The sequence below is a fragment of the Delphinus delphis genome, chromosome 16 (assembly GCF_949987515.2).
Source record: "Delphinus delphis chromosome 16, mDelDel1.2, whole genome shotgun sequence".
NCBI classification, from domain to species: domain Eukaryota; kingdom Metazoa; phylum Chordata; class Mammalia; order Artiodactyla; family Delphinidae; genus Delphinus; species Delphinus delphis.
In genome coordinates, this window is record NC_082698.1 from 9,235,400 (window position 1) to 9,258,782 (window position 23,383).

General features: G+C 52.1%; 1 protein-coding gene across 1 annotated transcript in view; it reads right to left on the minus strand.

Moving 5' to 3' along the window:
• Positions 1-1,819: 1,819 nt before the first annotated feature.
• Positions 1,820-23,383, minus strand: part of HTRA1 (HtrA serine peptidase 1) — a 57,316-nt gene continuing 35,752 nt past the window's right edge. Inside the window, exons 4-9 of the mRNA XM_060033913.1 lie at positions 8,954-9,148; positions 7,891-7,923; positions 6,028-6,142; positions 5,407-5,464; positions 3,842-3,937; positions 1,820-2,531 (exon numbers count right to left, since the gene is read on the minus strand). Of these exons, the coding sequence (XP_059889896.1) occupies positions 2,363-2,531; positions 3,842-3,937; positions 5,407-5,464; positions 6,028-6,142; positions 7,891-7,923; positions 8,954-9,148 (666 nt within the window). The 3' untranslated portion in view covers positions 1,820-2,362. The remainder of the gene's footprint in view (positions 2,532-3,841; positions 3,938-5,406; positions 5,465-6,027; positions 6,143-7,890; positions 7,924-8,953; positions 9,149-23,383) is intronic.

Genomic DNA, 23,383 nt, shown 5'->3' on the forward strand with positions numbered 1-23,383 from the left:
TTACTGTGTGCCATGTATTACTTCATTTAATCCCCACAACAGCCATAGGAAGTATTATTATTATTCCCATCTTACAGATGGGAAACAGGCACAGAGAGGTTAGGTAACTCTTCAAATGTCACACAGCCAGTACAATGTAGACAGTAGAGTGAACCCAAGTCCCTCTAACTTCGAAAGCCATGCTCTTTCAACTCAGCTCTGCCTCCCAGGTTTTAAGGCTAACTCGGGCTGCAAAAACCTCCATCACAGCCCAAAGGAAGAAAAACAATATCTGTTCTGAGAAGTCTTGTGAAAGCTGAAAGGATGAGTAAGGGGTGCTAGGATGAGCAGCTCCCACAGGACACAGGGCCCCACAGGCCAGTGCAGCCTTGTGACCAAACACATCACGTGCCTACAGCGTGCCAAGCGGCCCTTTCTGCGGCCTCGTATGTAGGCCTACAGACCAAACATAAGCAGGCAAAACTCCAACCCCACCCAGAGCCCTGTGGATCTTTGGGAGATATTGCTGAGTGTTTACAGACAATTCAGGCCCATCGGTCGCCAGGCCGATTCCTTCCAGAGGAACCCTCTGTGATCTCCCAAGTGGACGACAGGCCGAAGATAGATGGGCTGGGGGCCGGGCGGGCTCTGACCTCAATGCCACCCAGCACGTCCTCCCCACCTGTGGCAGCATCTCGGCCCCGGGGACCACCAGAGGAGCAGGCCCACGGGCAAAACAGCTGAGGATGAACCCCTGAAGCCACAGGCCATCCTCTGAGTCACCACCTTTAATGAGGAGGCAGGGGAACGCAAAACCCATGCCAGGAGGGAAAGCGTTTACGGGCTCCTTCCTGACTCTACAAGGTCATCTAAGCAGAGAGCAGAGGGACGCACTGCGCTCAGCAGAGCACAGGCGGCTCGCCTGCCGAGCGTCAGTACTGACGGGGGCTTGGCTTTGCTGCGCCTCCTTTCCGCTGCCGCCTTTCACCTCCCACAGCCTCTCCAGTTACGAATTGCTCCTAGAGATCTTGTGGTCGAGGAAGGATTAAGCTCTCAGTCTACGGAACTGAACCTCCCTCCTGTCCGAGGCCCCCCTCTTGACTGCTGACACTTAGAAAGCCTTTAGGCTCTGCTCTGGGCGTAAGCAGGGTCCTCTGTGGTGGGCGCTTCCCCGCAGGCACTCAGGCCTGTGCAAAGTTCCAAGCTAAAGTCTGGCCGCCATATTCATGGGTCCAGCTTCCCAAACTCCTGGAAGCTTTCACGGAGCTAAAAGTGCCCACAGCCCCTTAAGGCCGCGTCTGTTCAAGGACACATCGAGGGGAGCCCCACAAGGTTTAAGATCTATTTCAGAGCCCCAGGCAGCTGGAACCAGCTTCAACCTGCGCCTTCTGAAGACTCAGGACTGTTCTCGGGTCGCATCCTGGTCTCCTGAACCATCTCCCTTTCAGAAAGAGACCTAATTCCTCAACGGAAGCTCTGGGGTCCCACTCTGCATTCACCCCTCTACCCTCGGCCCTGTGCCTTGCCTGGCACACAGCAGAGGTCCAGAAAATCTTTGCTGACTTACTGCACGGTGTGTGGAGTTAACAGCCTCTCTTTAGTTTGAAAAGCTCCAGGTTCAAGGGCAACTGACCTCAGGCCGCTTTCACGAAGCCAGGGTGGCCAGGCACAGTGTTCACAGCACCGGTAAACCCCCGGGATGATTCTGAAATAACTGGTGCGACCTCAAGCTCAACAGCAGGGAAAACGTGGTGCAACGAGCAGGCCGTTGACATTATAATCAATTCAAAGAGACTCCAACCAGCCGTTCCCAGCAAAGAAGGACGCCAGAAAGCAAAGTATGAAGAATTATTTTAATAGCTCAAACTCCAAGTCACTGTGCTCCCAGTTCTGAAGAGGTTCCTAAAAGAGGCAACTTTGGCCATTTTGGAAGCCAGCGTTCACCCTCCCGTGGTCTCGGCACCTCCCTCCTCTGGATGCTGACTAGGAGGAAAGCATAAGCACGCCTGGTACCATCCTGGCTCCCGTGGGACCTTCCTCTTACCTACACGTTATAGCAACAGGCTTAGCTAGACTAAGATGATGACTCGGTTAAAGAAGGAGACAAACGTCGACTGTCCAAGCAGGAGCAGTCCAAGCTGGCAAGAAAAAGCACGCTGCGTACATACGATACAGAAGGGCGAGCTTCTGCCTGCGGGTTTACAACGTTACACTGGCTTTGCCTACGACCTATCAAGAAGGATTCTGCTGGCCAGTGTTTCTGCTGAACAAGCAACATGGCGGACAAAAGTCTTGGGCATCCAGTGCCACCAGCCCAGAGGCATCATGCATCGTCCACTGGAGAGTCTTTAAGGGAAACATGAAGTCCAGCTCATGCCTCTGCCTACGGGTCGATTTCTTCGGGAATCACGGTGATCATAATGTCTTCATTGCCCCTGCGGACAACCATGTTCAGGGTGCTTTCCTTCTTAATGACGTCGCTGACGTCGTTGGCGGAGACCACGGACTGTCCATTGATGCTAATGATGACATCATTTTCCTTGAGCCCACCACTGCAACACAAAGGGAAATGCGATTGTAATGTTTCCATTCCTCCTGGTCTAACTGCCACGAAAGGTGATCAACTGTACATCAACAGAGGCACAGTTTAGGACCTAAAAGCCCAGAGCAAACAGGGTGGGGTAATAGTTAACTTATGTGAGACTGGCTTAAACCACCCATGGGTTGCGTTACTTCCTTTTGAGGTTTTTAGGCCACATCATCAATCATGTCCATTGTAGAAATGCCTACCAGCACTTGTATGATCTTATCATAGATGGACTCCAAAGGAGATGAGGATGTACCATCTACCATGTACCAGGACTGTGGCCAACTTGCTTGTAATGGGTGTTACAACTCAGAGAGCAGCTCCTATGGGGATGGGTTGATGGCTCTACTGTGAGACGCCTGCTTTGTGCTGTTGCTGGGACTGTAGCTCTTCTATATGACAGTGTCCAATAAGCGGTTATGGTTCTTAATGGTCTAGCACAGGAGTCAGCGAACTTTTTCTGTACATGGCCAGATAGGAAATATTTTAGGCTTTGCAGGCCAGATGGTCTCCATCACAACAACTCAACGCCGCCGTGGTAGTCCAAAAGCCACCATAGACAATATATAATCTATTGGGCGTGGCCGTGACCCAGTAAAACTTCATTTACATAACACTGGAATTTGAATTTCACATCACTTTCATGTGTCCTAAAATACTGTTCTCATTTAAATTTTTTCAACCACTTAAAAATGCAAAATCTATTCTTCCAGAGCTGGTTCCCAGGAAACAGTGGGCTGGCCCCTCCCTGGTCTAGCACCTCTCTCTGGATATTTCGTCGATACAGGTAACAGACCCTGATTGTTAGTTGACCTACTTCTTTTCATGTTATTTTGACGTCCCCTGGGTTATTTTTTTAGAGGTGTGGATAAGTACGGCCTGATTGATAACAGACATCATTAGCGAAGGCTTCAGGAGGAGATGCCTCCAGCAGCCTAGGACAGGACCGCTGCTCGAGGTCTCCGGGACATGGCTCCTTCAAGCCTCTTTCCCCAGCCAGGCCTGTTCTGGAGACTCATAACAAGTCCGACATCACTCTTTCCATCTGATACCCCTCCTCAAGAGGACTTTTGAAGATAGGAAGCAACCTTTTGCTGACGAGTCCTGAGCTGAACCAGGTTGGAAGTCCTGACTGGCAGAGTCGACCAGGGACGTCCGACAATTTTGTCAAGGATTCTCACAATCACCTGAGCTAATACGAAAAGAACAGCCCCCTGCCCCCTACCTTCAGGAAACACAAGGGTATTAGGAAAAGGGAAAATAATTCTCACTCACGCTTCTGCGGGGGTATCAGGAATGACTTCGATAATATACGCTCCTGAAAGCACATCTGGGAAGTCTCGGTGGCGATCCTTCAGCTCCTTGGCTTTGCTGCTCAGGACAAACATACCCGTATTACTGTTAGGTAACAACGGGGCTCCTGCCCGGCTTCTCCTCCTTCCCTGATTCTAACGTAAAATTCCTCCAGGGATTTTGATTCTGCTTCAAATTGCCTATTTCCTAGAGTTACTGGATAACAGCAAGGGAAGTGTTTTATCATCATTATTATTAATTGATAGTAGCTACCACTTGAGGAGTCAGTACAGTATAGTGGTTGGCCTGCTTTGGAGTCCCAGCTCTGCCGCTTCCTGACTGTGTGATCTTGGGCGGTTGCTTAACCTCTCTGTGCCTTAGTTTTCTCACCTGTAAAACAGGGATAACGACATGGGGTTGTCGTGAGGACCCGATGAGACCATCTAGGTCCAGCACCTGGCCCAGTGCCAAGCACGTGAGAAATAGTGGGCAGGGTCGCCGTGGCTAGTGACCACTGCCACCACCCATTCATCCAAGCTTTGATACACATGAAATCACTCAGTCCTCGCCACACACCAACACGCCTGCACAGTTAGCCTCATTCCGGAGAGGAGGAAATTGAGGCACTCAGGGGTCAAGTCATCCCAAGGTCACAAGCCAGGAAACAGTAGAGCTGGGACAAGAACCCAGGAAGCTGGACCCCAGGGCCCGTATTCCTTCCTTACGCCTTCACCTCTCAGAGTTCCCAAACAAGACCTGATGCACGTTTCAGTCTTGGCAAGCCAGCTGAGAAAGGTACCACCATTTATTACATGTGTTCACAATTAATAGCTAATTAACTACAATAATTAATACATTAATATTTATATCAATATGTTCTGCTCCTTGCCAACTTTACCTACAAGAGTTTCAAGCGAGCCCTTAGGTACCAGGACTCCTACGATTACACCAGATGTTTTCATCAAGGTTAAAATACCAGTACGTTATGAGTCCGGCAGCCACATACCACAACTTCCACCAGCTCGGGAAAAACAAGCCCATCAGTCATGCTGGGCCTGACGGGCATTCCAGGAGCCTCAGGCCACAGGCGGCAGAGCTGAGGAAAGGCAGGGCGCTCTGGGGCTGAGGGAGGTGTTTCCAGGAGCCTCAGCCCACAGGCGGCAGAGCTGAGGAAAGGCAGGGCGCTCTGGGGCTGAGGGAGGTGTTCGGGGCACTCCTGGAATGTGAGTTTCAACAGAGCAAGCGGTGAAAGGAAGGCATGGGGGAGTGATGAACACCCCGGCTCTTCAGGCCTGCCTTCCAAGAAGAATGGAATCTTCCAGAAGGAAGGGCCTGCTCAGAACCCAGAAACAAACATGAAGGATAAAACAAGAGGCCAAGGCTAACGGTCCTCCTCTCTTTCCTAATGTTACTTAACTGTAACCAGAAACTGAGCTGTCTTGAAGCAAAGTAAGGTTTCCCTTTTAGGGGTGCCAGTGAGAGTCTCCTGAAGTTCAGGTTTGTTTTAAATTTAAGACACAGACAGACACAGACATTCTGTTACCCACCTGGATGTCAGTGACATCATTCGGATGCCAATATACTTCTTCTTGGTGATGGCTTTGCCTGGAAAGGACAACAGAAGGTCAGCCCAGTTGGTGGCTGTGCCGGGTACACCACGAGCCATGGGGTCCAATCCCCCAGTTTGCTGTGTAGAGTCAGGACCATAGGGGGATGCGCTCGGCCTGTGGTTCAAATCCTGACTGGGGTCCTACCTGCCTCCTCTCTTCCCCAGGTAGAAGGTAAACATCACACCTGCAAGGGACCCTGTTGAGCCTCAAACCCCCAGCCTGACTTGAGCAGAAGGTTCAATAAACATTTGTGGAAGGAATGAGCTCCACGAATCTCAGTTTTCTCATCCATAAGATGGGACTAATAATTCCCACCTGATCACGCAAAGGAATTAAATGACATAATGAATAATGAAGTGGAATGATGTACAGAAATCACCCAGGATCATGCCCGGTACATACCAGATTGAACCATGTGACACATTCATGATCATAGGTTGAAAATAGTCCAACACCTATGACCTAATACCACGGGCTTAATAGTGTGTGTTCCTTTCCCTTCTGACCTTCAGGGTGTCATTTTCCCCGACCCAAGTCCCTGCGGGGCACGTGCTCTACCTTTGGCTTGTCGGTCGTGGGATTCCGTTAGGAACTTTTTAATCTTATCAGATGGAATTGCAAAGGAGATACCAGCTGTCACTTTCAGTGTGTTAATTCCAATCACTTCACCATCCTGAAAAGCAAGATGGAAACAGCTTACTGAATCCATGAAGGTTCGCCTGAAGATATGCACCGATAGAGAGTGGAGAATTTGCAAGAAAGGAGGCTTGGAGCTTCTTCAGAGAAATGTGTGAGGTGGGGGGCGCTGGAGGGAGGGGGCTCCTGGGTCGTAGAGGGAGAGGCCTGACTTGGGCAGCGTAAGCCAATCTCAGCAACGGAAGAATCGACACCCACTCGACTCAGAGCTGAGTGATCACCACGCCGAAAGCATAGCAACAGACACAACAGACAGTTTCAAAATGCACATTTGCTCCTTTGGCATGGAATATGCTTCCAAAAGCCCCAGAGTCCTTTATGGCTGTCCACACCTTCCTGTTTCCCCCATTTCCAGTGATCTTAAGATTCCTCTGCTGGGACTTCCTTGGTGGTGCAGTGGTTAAGAATCCGCCTGCCAATGCAGAGGACACGGGTTTGAGCCCTGGTCTGGGAAGATCCCGCATGCCGCGGAGCAACTAAGCCCGTGCGCCACAACCACTGAGCCTGAGCTCTAGAGCCCTCGAGCCACAACTACTGAGCCCGTGTGCCACAACTACTGAAGCCCGAGTGCCTAGAGCCCGTGCTCCGCAGCAAGAGAAGCCACAGCAATGAGAATCTGCACACTGCAACGAAGAGTAGCCCCGGCTCGCCACAACTAGAGAAAGCCAGTGTGCAGCAACGAAGACCCAACACAGCCAAAAATAAATAATAAATAAATAAATTTATTTAAAAAAAAAAAAAGATTCCTCTGCTGACGTCAGGGAGAAACAACCTTAGTGCTTAGGGCGGTCGGACTTCATCATCAGCAAAACAAAGCCTCACTTCCAAGCTGACTCCGGGGCACTTTGGGGAGGCAGAGGGCTCACAATCGCATCTCACTGCCTCTGCTTGTCACAGACTAGCTTTAAATCATGGAGGAAGCCAGTCTACAGGGTGTGCTTCAATTCAAGATAAATTCACAGTTCAGTGAACGCCACACCATAGGAAACAATCCTGGTATAGCAGTCTTGCCTCACACCATCCAACCATTATTCTGAACACTATTGTTAAAGGGTTGTTCAACTCGGACTTAGAACGGAAAACTGCCAGGAGAGTTTAAGTCACTTCTTGCACATTTCCCGTAGTGCTGAGCCCGACTCAGAGGGACCTCAAGAAGGCACTGCCATCCTGCGCTTTGCTAAACAAGGCCTCGATTTCCTCACCTGTAAATGAGAGTTGGGATGGGTGACCCTGAGCTGCACCCTGGCTCTGACTGTCTGATTCTAAGGCTTCCCTTTTTTGCTTAAATAAAATATAAACTTAGGTGACATCTTTGTGAGCGGGGTAACTCCTCATTCCAGCCTGGCCTTAGAGGAGGGCCCCTGGCCAAGACAAACCCTGTGGATGAGCCATGCCAGCTCCTTAGGCAGCGTAGGGACAGGCCAGAACTGCTGACACCTTCAAAATAAAGACCCACTCCTTTAACCACTCCTGGAGTGGACCTGAATTCCAATGTCTTTACTTGTAACTTTGAAACATAAGCATGTCTGCTGGCATAGCAGTTCCAATCCAAACTCCATCATGCCTTACTCTTTGCAGAAAAGATAAGAAGAGTAATTTGCAAGGTACAGTACAGTCACAGATTTCACTTTAAAAGAATTAGATAATGCGCTTTGGCAAGTTCATGTGTGAAAAGAAACCAAAAGGAAGAAAAAGACATGTACATAGATTTTTTAAAGGTCTTACCAGGTTTACTAATGGGCCTCCGGAGTTTCCATACTGAAATTAAGCAAAAACGAAAAGGTTATGAGTTTATGTCATTACATGGTCCAATCTAGTTCTCTGCCTGGCAGGTCCCTGAGTGCAAGTTCTTGCCGGAGTTTTGTTCCTGTCTACCTAGTATTTTGCTGGGAAAAAAAGGACCTTAAAAAATTTTCAGAAAGTTTTAGACGTGCCATAAAGGGGATATAGATAGATATAGATAGATAGGTAGATAGATGGATGGATTTTTTTTTTTTTTTTGCCAACTACAAATTCCCAAAGGCCAACTACAAATTCCCAAAACACCCAACACATCTTCCTTGTCTTGGCAATAGGCTGGCTGCCCACTTGCTCCAGTACCACAGTATTTCAAATCTTCATAACCGCCCCTGCTACATCTATGTGACCCCGTACTTTGCTGCTTGGCCTGGAAATCCACATGGCTTGCTCTATTTCCATTACTTCATGAAGATCACAAGAAAGTTTGGGAATAAAGCCTACCAGACGCAGCGAGTGCACAAGACACGCTGCGTTTCTTACTTATCAGATAGATGTAGGGGGAAATGCTTTTTAGAAACGTTAATCCTATAGGGAAACAGCTGAAGTGGAAAACTGTGACTTAAAAAAGATCCCATTGATGAGAGTGTGTGTGATAATCCTTGACCTCATTAGACATCGAATGGGTCGGTCTGATGCACAGACCGCTCCCCCCAACAAGGCAATGCAAACTCGGGGCTACAGAGCCTGTGTTGAGGTGAGCATCCCTCCTGCCACAAAGTTGAACAAGCAGCTCCAGCCAGGGGTGGCTGACCCTGGGGCAGGGCGGCAGGGGGCACGGAGAGCTCCTCCGGGCTGCAGACTTTGGCAAATCTCAAGTTCCCGTCACAGGAGTCCCCGGAGACTGCCAACAGGCTGAGGACCAGCCCTCTGCCTCATCTGCTTTAGGAGATCCTTGAAAGCACCTTGAGGATCCTGACTCCAGCCCTGGTTCCTAAGCCCAGCCCAGCTTTCCAAAAGCCCACGCAACCCTGCAGCGGAGAGGGCTCACGTTGATGATGGCGTCTGTCTGGATGTAGTCCATGTCCGAGTTCCGGAGCCCCAGCTCTTTGCCTCCTCGCTGGGTGGTGCTGACAATGCCAGTGGTGACAGTGTTCTGAAGGGAAAACGGGCTTCCAATGGCAACCACGAACTCTCCAGGCCGCAGCTCCGAGGAGCGGCCAAGCAGTAGCACGGGCAGCTTTCCCTGGAAACACAAGGTTGGCGTTGCTGCATTTGGTTAAGCGAACAGGACGGATAAACGCACAGATGTCGTGGGGCGCCAGGTAAGGGACACCGCTCATACCCACCAGGCCTTGTAGGAAACCGAGGTCAGGCCTAGCATCCCTTCCCGGCTGAGGACTATCTTCCCTCCCACCCAGGATAATCAGTGCCTCCTCGTAAGCTGCTGCAAGTCAAGTGCGCACTGCCGCTGCCACACGCCAAGGAAGACGTGGGACGGACACTGGAGGCCAGCTCAGGGTCTCAGCACATCTTGAAGCTATCAGCACAGACTTGCTCTGAAATCCGGAGGCCAGGAGACAGAGGGGGACAGGTTTAGGACTGGGGGCAAGCCTGACTGCAGCATCTTAGAGAGCCACAGGGAAGGATCCAGAGCCCACACCCCTGCCACTTATCATAGGCTCGTCCCTCCTGGGTTCTGAAGAATCGGGGGCTCTGAGGGCTTGCAGCTGCCCTGACTCCGTCCGGTGCATCTCTGTGCTAAGCACATGCAGTCCTGGGGAGGGGCAGGGGTGGGGCCGGGGGCAACAGGGCATCCAGGGCCCCGAGACGCCAAGACCCAAGAGGTGGGCTCTCTCCTTGCCTGGAAAGGTCTTGCATCAACCACCTCTGCTCCCGTCCCTGGAGGGCTGATTAACCCAACAAAGGTTGGTTGATCCCCGATGCCCTGTGAGGGCCAGGCAGAGTCAGAAGCCCCAAACTACTCTTCAAACCAAAACTGGACAAAATAAAGCCAGCTCTCGTCACTAGGGCTGAGCTGGGCTTCCATCTGAGAAGGCTCTAAGCTCTCCTCCCTCCCTTCCTCCCTGGAGCCAGGCAAACCTCCGAGTTCCTTTCTCCTTTGTTTTCTGAGACAAAATGAGCAGCTACTCTGAACAGTGTGGACCGGCCCAGAAAGCAAAGAGCTGGCCCAGGCCTAGTGCTAATTGCGAGGTAAGAGTCCCCATGTTCGTCCACCTCGAAAAAGAAGGAAAGAGGAGAGGAGGCTGGGAGGGTGCAGGGGGTGGAAACCAGCGGTTACTTAGCACTTCCTTCGCCGGGATGAAGCAGACGCCAGCTGATGAGATGGGGAGATCACTCAGCCCATTTGACAGATGAAGACACTGAGACTCCAAGCAACTGGGTGACTTGAGACCAGCCAGGGATTTAAAAGTGCAACCCCGAACCCAGACTCTCACCCCCCACAAAGCACTGAGTCACAAAGAACCCCCTGTGACCCCAAATAAGGAAGATGCTGGTCAGGAACAAGCTAGGTCAGAGAACTCAAGGAGGAAGAAGGGATATTGAAGAAGGGATCCAAGACCTAAAACTTTAAGGGGCTGCATGAGAAGGGATGCCCCTCAGATCACAGGTACTGAGAAGCCTAGAAGAGTGCCCCAGTGAAGAGCACGGACCTGGGACCAGGCGGCCTGATTAGATCCTGGCTCAAGCTTACAGCCACTCTGGTCCTCAGTGTTCTCACCTGGAAAACGGGAATAACGCGGCACACGTATCTCACTGGTGTGTTGTCAGAATTAAGCGACTTGAGACCAGAATGGCTCTCTGAAGAGCACCTGGCTCAGTTAAGCACCACGTAACTGGGACACGTAAGCATCAGAGGTGTTGGTTATTGTTATTAGTATCAGGGTCTGTGCAGTCTCAATGCGGGAAACCCCACCAACGAAACTCCCACAAAGTAGCGCATGTCACCCAGCCCTCCACTAGGAGGAGGCTGGTGGCACAGGCCTGCCCCGACAGTGACACTTTGCCCTTGCGGTCGCCTGAGGCTGGCGTGTGTGGTACTGCTCTGGAGGGGGCAGCCTGCAGTCCCCACTCCCCGAGCTCATCCAGAAGCACGCCAATGAGCTCAGCGTGGCCTGTTTACCCTGGGCCCGTGCCAGCCGCCCCTGCCAGGAATGACTTCATCCAGTAGCCACAGCGGGTGGGTGGGCAGGAGTCAGGGCCAGTGATGAGCACTGACCACTGTGGGGAGGCCCGCCAGGGACACTAGCACTCCTTCAGGGCCCAGGGACTGCTTTCAGGGCTGGGCTTGGGGGGTGGGCAAGGGGACACAGTGGCGAAGGCTCCTGGGCTGGGTTTGCCAGGCTGCCCAAGATTACAGTTGCTTTTCACCAGCTTCAAGGCAAGAGTTCAGGTTCAAACACAGAAAGGCGGGCCCAGCCCACATCAGCTCAGCCACAAGCCGAGAACCACATCAGAAAGTTACAGGGCAGGACTCACTGCAGAGGGTCTCCATTAGCATTTGCTCACCGCCCGCCCCCGTTCCTCCACCTCCAGCCCCTAGGAAGGGGGCCAGACCCAGGCCCCTGCGTCTCAGGGGGTTGAGAAGGCAGAGGGGCCCAAAGACAGCGCTCCCTGGAACTCCCCTCTTCCAAGTCAGAGCTCAGGCCCAGGGGATGGGAAAAGGAGGCACCTGTTCTTGGGGAGCAGAAGCTGTGAGGACGGAGGGGAGAGACCCCCCAGGAGGGAAGGAGAACACCCAGGGCCTGCCGCTCGGCTGGCTGCACTCACTGGGGAGGAACAGGCCTGTGGCCAGTAACGGGGCCCAGGGAAGCCTGTGGATGAGCTTGGGTCCAGCGCAGTGAAGTCACCACACTGTAGTGACCATGCAGGCTTGGACAAGTGGACACCAGTGATAGGAGCCCAGAGTCTCCCCGAGGACCAATCCTCACTTCAACACAAGGCGAAGAAATTCGGATCACAAGTGGTCATTTAGCCAAACCTGCACTGATGGCGACACCAAGTATCACCTTGTTTAAGTTTTTATTCACTCGAACATCTCCTAGATTCTAAAGGACAATCATAAGACAGAAATAAGCAAGTGGACACGTATCAAGGGGAATCCTTAGACTATGAAGCTTAGACTGATGTGAAAGGAATGACACAGGTGACATTTTACCTCCCAAGTGACACAGCACTTTCATGACCCCCTTGGCAGTTAGGGCATGTTTTTTCCCATCTTACAGATGTGGAAACTGAGGCTCAGAGAGGGAGTGACTTCTCACAGCTCACGAGCAGCCTGGCTAAACGAGAGAACAGGTCTCCCACCTCCCAGACCTTCACTCCTTGTAGGTGTTAATGTGAATTCTAATTGTAGGCAGAAATCTTTGCAAGAGAGTGACGTGGGGCAGAGACGTGGGCCAGGCCAGATTTACAGCCTTCATGAGGTCAAAATGCCTTTTGGGGGCCATTTGGCTCCCGTCTCCCGCAGGTGCCAGCGGGCCGCACAGGCGTCAGGCTCTCCAGCCTGCTCCAGACCCAAGTGGGGCTCATCCTCATCCTCCCTCCTCACCTTGGGCCTGTCTGCTCGGCGCAGCTATACCTCTGCTGGCCAAATTCCTATTCGGCAACTGAGCGTTTTATTCCACAGCTGTCTAGACACACGCTCCACGGGGGGACTCGGGGGAAGACGAAAAGCAGATACGGCTGGAAGCGCCAAGGCACGCCTCGGCCTTGACCTGTGGATGGGAAACCCTGGGGCCACCCGTTCCTGGTTTAACCCCGCGCTGCTGTCCGCAGGCTGGTTCCCAGGCCGCCCACATCAAAGCCGGCTCCGGGCTCCCTGCAGCAGACACTGAGCCTCTCTGTGAAGCGGCCCAGCCACAGGCCATCTTGGAGATGCCCGACCCTCTCCTAACAGCCCACATCTCAGCATCTCGCAGGAGCCTCGCAACACGCCTACGAAGTAAAGGCGCAGACACCCGTCCTCCACTTGGCAGCCGGGAGGAGCAGAGTGGGAAGGAGGAAGACTGGGGCGTGAGGCTCCCGTTCCTTGTCTCCAGATTCTCCAACCACTGGCGGGGAGGGAGGGTGAAATGCAAGTCGGGTACACAGCAAAGCCGGGATCGGGAGCTTGAACGTGGCAAAAGCTCAACCCCGAGCTCCGGATCAGAGCGGGGCAGAAGCCCTCGGGCCCCACCAGGAGAGCGTGCAGCTCACGTTGTCCCAATCCCTCCAGGACGAGGGGCATCCCAAAGTGAGGCCATCACACTGCCCGTTCTCAAGGTCATGCTCTTGTTCATGAGAGGGAGGAAGCTGGGAGGCCAGTGGGGCAGAGGGGACGTCCACGTTGAAAGGCACAGCATCCTCGGTTTGCAAGTGACTCACTTGTGCTACATGCCGGCCTCACAGCAGAGTCAACAAGAGGGGCTGGAAGGGAACACGGATCCCGAGAACAACCGGGTCATCGGCCATGCCAGCCAGGCCGATGGAGACAGCCCAGACGAGGGTGTCAAGAGTCCTGCGTGTGGGCTCTACGTCCGAGTTAAATCACTAACTACAAGCCGTAGGCAGGATACTAGTGGCGTGATAGATTCACTGCTAAAACCTGGAAGAGGCTGGTGAGTAGCATGATTAAAGGCGGCTCTTACTGTTCGTTTAGATGCCAACAAACAAACAGACAACAACCAGCAGGCCTGGCATCACTGCTCCCACAAAACGCTGCCTACATGAAAGAGAACTTTCTCAACAAGCATTCACTGAGGACGGGCCTGGCACAGGGAACATGAAAGATCAGTGAAACCCACCCGTGCCCTCCAGGCTTACTGTCTGATGGTGGAGGGAAACACACAAGCCGGCAGAACACACAGCAGTAAAAAGAGATAAAATCCATCTCCCTTCCCAAGGGCAGCTCAGCCTAGAATCTTCCATAAAGGCTAAATATAGATCAACACTAAAAATGATTTGGGTGCATCAATTAGGTTTGTTTTTTTTTTTTCAGCTGCAAGTAACAAAAAACCCAATGCAAAGTGGAGTGAACATCCACCTGCTCACGGGCGCGATGGCAGAGGGCTGCTCTCTTCAAAGGCTCAAGGGCAACATCAGTCAAGGAGAAGCTCCTGCCTTCCTTCCGTCTGATCAACGGCAGCCTGGGCCCATGGTCACAGGAGGGCCACCATCATTCCAGGCATGACATAAAGATGGAGCAATGCCGACTGGAAGTAACAGACTCTTTTCTCCCTTGCGTGTCTCTTCAGAAGAGCTGAGAATCCAGAAGGGCCCAGCACATTCTTCCTCGTGGGTCATCAGCCACTGCCTGGTCATAGGTTATCCTCAACCACCCTTAGGTGGGGGGGGATCATAGCCCTGGTGACTGCCTTAGACTCTCAGGATTTGCCTGAGTTAGGAATGCGGGGGGCGGTCAGGAGTGGACCTAAAACAAACTCAGGGCTGGGCCACCATCAGAGTCCACCAAAGCTGGCTCCTTTTACAGTGGTGATGCTCATACGTGTCTGGAAACATCTGTAGGTGTACATTCCTTCATGCAGGTTTCTTTTTTTGGCAGAGGGCAGAAAGAGGAGAAGTCCGCTTCAGAGGAGAGCAATGGCCACACATGTCTAGGGCAGCCAGCGTGAAATACAAGTGGTCCGAGCAGAGCCTCGTCAGTGTAGACAAGCCTCCCTCTTATTCGCATGCCCTACACGCCTTGTGCTCTGTCCCATGAGCAGATGGGACGGGCATAGTGCCCATTCCGCTCACCAGGGGACCGACGGTCCTGCAGCTGGTGGTGGTGGTACCGAGAGCCCAGGTGTTCTCAGCAGTGCTCACCGCCCAGATGCTCAGGGTGCACAGCCGGCCACCAAAGAAGAGCCTCTCTGTGCCAGAGCTTGCCACGGGGCAGGGCAGGAGACGGGAGCAGACATGACACACAACAGGGCCAGGAGCTGAAGGGAAGCAGAGCAGAGGCCACAGCCAGAGGAAGCCAAGGTCACACGTCCTCAGGGCGAGGGCCCAGGCCACGGTGGTACCCTCAGACAAGCCCCTGCTGTGTGGCACTGCCTGCTTCACGGGCTCGCCGTGTGGCCTGGGCTCCCCCTGAAGGGGCATCACAACTGCTGATTCCCACAGGGAAGAAAAGGCCTGTGCTGAGTAAGGGCCCTGGCTGATGACTTGCTATGGGCGTATCCTCCAGCATCCACAAAGGGTGGTGCAGAGGGAAGACACAGACAAAACACACACACAGCACCACCACAGCCTCCACGTACGCTGGGAGCACACAGTCCCAGGGAGCAGGGCATCTGTATTAACTCACTCTGACCTTGGGCCACTTGACAGACTTCTCTGGGTCTCAGTTTTATCACTTCTAAAATAAGGGAGTCGAGCCTGGTGATGTCCAAAGTCATCCCAGCTCTGACAATTAGGGATCTTTCCAGAAGACCTGGTAGATTTCAAAAAAAAAAAAAAAAACCTATTAGCAGACAATGGTTAAATTGGTGAGATCAAAACAAGCACCAGACGTACTTCCCTGGTGGCGCAGTGGTTAAGAATCCGCCTGCCAATGCAGGAGACATGGGTTCGAGCCCTGGTCTGGGAAGATCCCACATGCCGCAAAGCAACTAAGCCCATGCGCCACAGCTACTGAGCCTGAGCTCTAGAGCCCACGAGCCACAACTACTGAAGCCCAACACGCCACAACTACTGAAGCCCAACACGCCACAACAACTGAAGCCTGTGCACCTAGAGCCCGTGCTCCGCAACAAAGAGAAGCCACCGCAATGAGAAGCCCACGCACTGCATCGAAGAGCAGTGCCCGCTCGCCACAACTAGAGAAAGCCCGTGCGCAGCAACGAAGACCCAACACAGCCCCAAATAAATAAATTTATTTATTTTTTGAAAAAGAAAAAAAACAAGCACCAGAGTCCTTAATAAATCTCTTTTCATACAACTTGCAAAGAGGTCAGATGATCCCTGCAAACTCTTACAGCCGCAAGAGGAAAGGGGATTCCTGGAATTCTCCAGACGCTGGCTCAGCCAGAAATCATCTAGAGCAGACCTAAAAACAATGACCCATCTACATTTCAGCTTCTGGCCACCCTGGGTTTGGCCTAAAAGCCCTTGAGCACTCCTCTCGTTGCAACCTCATTCACTAAACCTTGGAGAGAAGAGCAATAAAATGAACAAATAAAACTAAAAAAAAAATTGGCAACTTTCTTTTAACCTCATGAGACAAGTCAACTACTTCTTTCTCTTCCTTGCAAAGTATAAACTGCTCCTGTTACAAAAACATTTTTGTTGCTGAATCTGCAGAAGCCACTGTATCCACCAGCTGCCCAGCACACTGTTTTCAAGAGGCTGGGGTTTGCAGGCTGGTGTTGTGTGTTGGATGAAGTTTGCTTCAAAGGTTAATGTTGCAGCAACTGGCTGAGACTCAACTAAGTGATTCAGTGTGTCTTCTGGAAACAGTTATGCTAACCTTTCATTTTCTTTAAAAAAATAGGCAATGGGGGAAAAGAGCACATCTCCCGTGTGCGACCCCCATACACAGCAAGAAGCAGTGCCAATGAACTTGCATGCTTCCTAAGGAACAGCAAACTAGACCACAGAGTTCAGGGGGATGTTAGCAGCTAAGACTTGCCTGAGACACAGGGATCCCGCCTGGGGAAGGAGGGAAGTGAGCCCACGAGGGGCTGAGGGACAGGGGAATGTGAGCAGATGGGTGGACCCAGATGAACCACAGATCTGCTACATAATTTGCAGGGCCCAGGACAAAATAAACATGGAGACGCCTTGTTCATAAAGTGCATAAAAAGTCCCATTAAAGGTACTAAAATATAAAGCTTTTTTTTCCCTTCTATATTCTCTCTCTCTCTTCATCTGTCCCGATGTTTTTATTTGCTGTTCAGTGTCATGCTCCCTGGGGCACAAAGATTTTCATGGGGTGAGTGCAGACCCAGGAGACTCAGACTCAGTGCTCTGCTCACCAGCTACTGGACAGACCCATGCACTGTGCCCGAGCAGCGACAGGGTAGTAGAGCCAGGCCTCTCCCCATCCCAAGAGCTCACTGCCCCAACCCACAGAGGATGGACCACCCCCAAGGGCACTGCAACTTCCTTCGGCACCAGGAGGCACTAGGTACCCGGATGGGGTGGAAAAGGCTTAGCCCTGCCTCGCTGCCGGCAGAATGACCTGTGGCATCATCCACCCGCTGCCCAAGATGCTGTGGGGTGTATGTACCCCATGCCTGTACTCCCTGGGGGAAGGAGGGTGGCAGTGATTGCTGTGCGGGGTCCGAGGTCCCAGGGGCCAGAGGAGTAGGGAAGCCAAGAACCCATCCTGGGGAGGTAGGAAGGCAACAGGAAAAGAAACAGGGCGGAGGCCAAGGCTCTAAGCCCCAGCACATACTCCGCTGTCTCATCAGACTTCACATACAAAGCACAAAATTCAAAGATAAAATTAAAACAAAGACCTCAGAGCATTAAACCCTCAAGCGGGGTTCCGTTCTGAGCATAGGGGCTGTAAGGGCACAGGTCACATGCCCATAAAGCAGCTGTGCCGGGGGAGGAGGAGGTGAACCAAGACTGAGATGCTTGGCATTCAGATTAGAGAGCGGAGAGGTTATCAGTGACGACAAGGTCAAGGGTACCACCAAGAGAGGGCGGCTGCAGTGCGCAGGTGAGCCGGGAGGCCAGGCCAGGAAGGATCTGCTACACAGCACCGAGATCACAACACACGCTGAACTCGGAAGGACCGTGTAATCAAGTTACCCCCGTCCGTTTCCCCAGATTGACATATTATAATTGCTATACAGGAAGGGGAGGAGGGGAAGAGGTGGGATGAGTGGGGGGATGTTCAGGTGGGACAGACAAGAGAAGTGGGGGAGATGGAGAGAAAGAGAGAAAAGGAACAGAGGATGGTTACGAAAAAACAAAATAGAGAAAGGGCTGATGAAGCAAACTTCCCCCTCACTGTTTATGCACAGCACCGTGATATCTAGACTCCTTTAGGCTACATCAAGAAACACTGGCATTTCAAATATTCCCGTATAGAAATGTCAACATTTCTATACGGGAGCCCGACAGCCAGTGACTGTATATAGTTTGTGGCATGGAGAGTAGGAGAAACACCATCTCATCAAGTGTAACTTTTGTCTTCTCATCTATCAACCCCTCCACTTTTTTTTTTTTTTTTGCAGTAGGCGGGCCTCTCACTGCCGTGGCCTCCCCCCCCATGGAGCACAGGCTCCGGACGCGCAGGCCCGGCGGCCATGGCCCACGGGCCCAGCCGCTCCGCGGCATGCGGGATCCTCCCGGACCAGGGCACGAACCCACGTCCCCCGCATCGGCAGGCGGACTCCCAACCACTGCGCCACCAGGGAAGCCCTCAACCCCTCCACTTTTATCTGGCGGCTTCAAGTTAGCCACTGCTGCTACAGCGTTGTTTGGCCAATAAATATTTATGAAAATCATTGGATGTGAAAGTGAATATATGAACAAATAAACAAATCAGGTCTTAAAAGATCCATTAGGATCTTAAAATTGGGATTAGTCCAATATTTGGACTAACCCTGGGGTTAGCCAGGGCCTGGCATTTCAGTTTGGGTAAGGACTCCAGTTGCAGCCTGGTTTTCAGCCGTCTATACGGTGGTAGGCTCAGGGCTCAGGTGGGTAAAGGGACAACTTATACCTACCAGCTCCGCAAAGGGAAGGGCTGTGGTCTCACTCTGGTAGGTTCAGTGCTCAACACATAGCAGCCACTCGGTAACTGCTGAACTGAATTGAGGGCACAGTGACCATTACCCATGACCACACAGAGCTCATGTGGCTGCATATGCAGGATATATCATTCTTGTAAAATTTATTCTAAAAAATTCTTAAAGATGTATAACCTCCTCTAGATAAAAATAATTTGAGACGGTCAATGACACAGGGCTTACTACAATGAGTTAATTCATATCTCTTTATGACATAAAATGGTGGCATAGGAAGTATTCTAGCCACAGGGCCAATGGTTTCTATGAGCTGCCTGGCAGCCAAAGCAAAAAGGGAAATACCCTGAGTCATATGTTCTCGTTATCAGATTCTGGTGCCTTATTTAACAAAAGTGACTTGTTGCTTAGCACATTTATTAGAATAATCAGTCCTCAGTTCACCAGAATGTCTTATTTCTGCCTTGCCATAGAAAGTGGTTGGTTTTAGGAAACCAGTTTTGGGAAACTGCCTGCATCCTGCCATGAATAAGAGGCGACCAGCTCATTCTGAACCCTTTGCACTTCTAGACTCTCAGGAGATTGACTACATAAGAAATTGGAGCTTTCCAGAGTACGATCGGGAACCCCAAAGAACCAAGGCCAATAAGATACATGGACAATATGCAGAGACACCGGCTAACCAGAAGCACTGGCTTGTGTTCCGGAGGCCTCTAAAAAACTCACTGGGAAATAAGTTTGCACTGGGCCGAAGGTCCAGGTCCTCAGGATGGGCAGAAAGGAAATCTAAGCGACCCGAGGTACCCCGCTCTTCCCCTTGGCTGGCTCTGTCTGTCCTCCACGTCTCAGCTTGGATGTTACCTCCTCAGATAAGCTTCTCTGCCTATACTACCTTCAGGGTCTCCCCAGCTCCAGTGCCTTCTCCTGCTTCTTCTATCTGTTCCTTCATTGTCCCAATGACCCTATTTATTCCAGTTTACCTGTTTCCCACACTAGACCATAAGCTCCATGGCTTTTGCCCATTGCTGTTACATCCTCAGCACCTAACACAGTGTTTGGTCAAATAGATGCTCAATAAATATTTATGGACTCTGTGAAGGAATAAGGAATAACTGAAAGAATGAACCAACAAGACCTTAAAAGATCATTAGGATTTAAAATTGAATAATAATTTGGAAAACATCTTCAAATTCACAAAATTCCTCTCTACCGATATTACAGAGAAATGGTCAAAACTAAGGCCTCTCTCTGCTTAATCCAGCAAGACCGAAGCATCTTCTTCAGCAAAGAAGCACAGTCCCCACAAGAGCAAATGAGATCAGCTTCTCTGCCCTTTCCCCTGTAGTGACCTCGTGCTTCACTTCACTTGGGTCTTAAGAGTATATTTTGGTCCAAGCACACTTTGCTCCTTTAGAACAAGGTGTTAATCATCTCACACTGGGGTTGGCAAACTTTTTCTGTGAAAGGCCAAAGAGTAACTACTTTTGGCTTCACGGGCCGTGTGGTCTCCATCCCAACTACTCTACTCTGCTGCCGTCCAGCAAAAGCAGCTGTAGACTCTACTGATACATAAGCAAATGGGCATGGCTGTGTTTCAATAAAACTTTATTTACAAAAGCAGATGGAGGGCCGGATTTGGACTGCAGGCCACAGCTAGCCAACCCTGGGCCCCAACACGCTGCTACTCACTCACTAAACTGACAACGCATGCCCTCCCTCCTCATTGAAGGGGACATTCCCGATGAAGCATCTACAAATTCAGTCCCGACAACCCAGCTGCTTTGTCAGAACCATAAATAAGAGTCTTGGTCAAATACCCTGAAGAGTGTCTGCCAAAGTGAAAAAAAGCATTACCATATTAAGAGAAAAACATAGCCAAAGAATTTCCTTAACAATCAACTAAGCTCTTGAAATGGGGCCAGAGAACACACAAGGGCTCCAGCTCTGATAGTCTGGGGAACTGAAATATTTTCATTCCACGAGAAGCTGCAGTCAGAACAATGAGAAGCCTCGTCCCCATAAGCCTCTGGACACAGGCTGGCCCAGCGCAAAAGACGCCGGCTTCCCCGCCAGCGTCTGGATTGACATCACCTAATGCAACACTGATCTGCATCCCCCTAAAAATGGTAAAAATCAATACGGTAACAGAAGCCTCGTTACATCGACAGGGTCTGGGGCCTCTTTAACGAATGCAATGCAGGCCTCTCAGTTCAGGGAGAAAAAGAGGAGAGACCACAAAACAACCAGGACGGAGGGAGTGGGGAAAAGAATTCAAATGGAAAAACACAGAAACAAAATACGAGGGTAACTATGGTAGGGCAAGCAGCATTCCAGCTCTTGGTTACTTTACAAGCATGAGTGACAGACTCCAGAAGATGGGGAGCCGGTCCAGCACAGGCTCTGTGTTATCTGATCCACTTTTGGATGAGCTCAGGCGGCTGAGTCAGCGCCTTCCGACAATCAGGTTGTCTGAGGGGAACTGGCTGAAGGCTGGGTGCAGGGTGGGGGAATGGAGGGGCACGAGTCACACCTGGCACCCGCCACTCCCCTCCCCCACCATCGTCCCCAGGCCGCCTGGACCCTCCTCACTCAGAGAAGTTGGGGCAGATCCACTGCAAGCAGGCCACGTTCCAGGAGACAGGCGTGGAGAGACCAGAGCCCGCTCAGCAGGAGAAGGACCCTCTGCCCACAAAGCAGCCCCCGTGCCCAGGGCTGTCACTCTTCAGCCACTTCAAACAGGGCCATAGGTGGCATCTGGCCCAAAGGTGGCCAAGGGCGGATGCAGGTCTGGGAGTGAGGGAAGAAAACCACTTCATAAGCCTCGACAAGCTTGCTTCCAAATATTCCCCTGGGTGTTGGCGTCGGGGTAGAAGCGCCCACAGGTAGAACCTCACCACCTCACCAGGGCTCTGAGTTACCACAGACCGCAGAGCTACGGGGGCCCCAGCAAAGCAACACGCCGTCCGTCCAAACCCCAGGCAGCCGTTGGATCAGATGAGAACTGGCCTCGGAGTCTGGGGGCTGCTGCCCTGCAGTCAGCCTGCTGCGCGGTCACCTCCTCGCCGGAAAGGGGGCAGCGGATCACTGCAGGCGCCCCAGTGCCTCCCCGCTCCCCGAGCCCTCAGGGCAGCTGGCCTTGCCTGCTGTTGAGCGGAGGGCTCGCGGTTCACACCCAGGACACTGCTGCTGAGCCTCCACCTCCTCACAAGGGACTAAGACAGGCGTGCCCCTCACACTCCAGCAGCAGAGAGAAACTGATATCCACAAGTAGATAAGACCATCGTGAGTTACGATGAGGGGGCGAGAAGGGACAAATGAACGAGGAAATGTGATCACCTCTGGGGTTATGCATCTCCAGAGTGACGAGGGGAGGTTGGGACGTGGGGCGCTCCCCAGGGTAGGGGGTCAGGGAAGGGCCGTCTGGGACAGAGGCAGAATTTAACCCAAGGCCTGAAGGACAAGGAAGGTCACCTGTGGAGGAGCTGGATGGGGACACCCCAGGGAGGGAAGGCCAAGGCCCCAGGAGAACAGCCCTGCATGGGGGGTGGGGGGTAGCAGAGAGGGGGAGGGGCAGAGGGAGGAGTGCGGGGTAGAGTGGGGCGCCCGTCGGGCTGGGTGGCCCTCCAAGGCCCTGTAAGCAGTTACGATCTCTCTGTAAGAACAGAGAGTGTGTGAAGGGGTTTACACAGGGCAGACAGGACCCAATCTGAAAGTTGCAATCATCAAGGCGGGAGGACAGATGACCTTCTCCTGCCTGTTTTCTAATCAACACAGCGGAAAAGCAGCTGGGACAAAAGTAACCTTCCTCTCTCACCTTCTTCAGTACATCCCTGGTATTTCTGTCCTGCACTCTGGCCTAAAGAAACCAAATATTCTCTCTCTCTCTCTCTCTCTCTCTCTCTCCCCCTGAACTACTCAGCAAAACAACTGCAGAGGCAGGGCTTCCCTGGTGGCGCAGTGGTTGAGAGTCCGCCTGCCGATGCAGGGGACACGGGTTCGTGCCCCGGTCCGGGAAGATCCCATATGCCGCGGAGCGGCTGGGCCCGTGAGCCACGGCCGCTGAGCCTGCGCGTCCGGAGCCTGTGCTCCACAATGGAAGAGGCCACAACAGTGAGAGGCCCACGTACCACGAAAAAAAACAAAAAAAACTGCAGAGACAAAATGCTGCCTTTGGAGGAAATTTTTAAATGTTCTGCAGACACAGCCAGTGTCATGTTCAACACATCTGGAAACCGTTTTTATGTAAGGCTGAACTAGTCTGCCCTCAAAGCTGCTTTCTATTAAACTGTTTGCATGCACACTGTCCTTCCTTCCTGCAGCTGGCATTCCCTCCCCTGATGAATGCTGGTCCCAGTCATGGTCCTGAGGAAAGGGGAGCTGCAAATCCTAGGACAGAAGCACAGAAAGAGATATCCGGGCCGCCTGTGGTTGGAGGGGATGGGCCTGCTGGGGGACATCCTCCTTCTCCAGCTTGGTGGGAGCGGCAGACCAGGGAAAGACAGCTGCTCTGCCCAGTGAGCTTTCTTCCAAAGGTTCTTCCTGGCTCAAAACTCAGCGGGGAAAGTGAGCGCACATGTGTCCGCTCGGCAGTGAGAAGCAAAAATTCCTCTGGTCGCAAGCCCAGAAACGTCTCTGGCAACTTCAAGCCGAGGCAGGTGTACGGAAGATGTGAGGTGGGGCTTGCAAAATGGAAGGGAAAGTAGGTAGATCAGGCTCAGACAGGGCAGGAACTCAGGGGGCAGCGGGGTCCCGGCAGCAGAGGCTACACCAGCTTC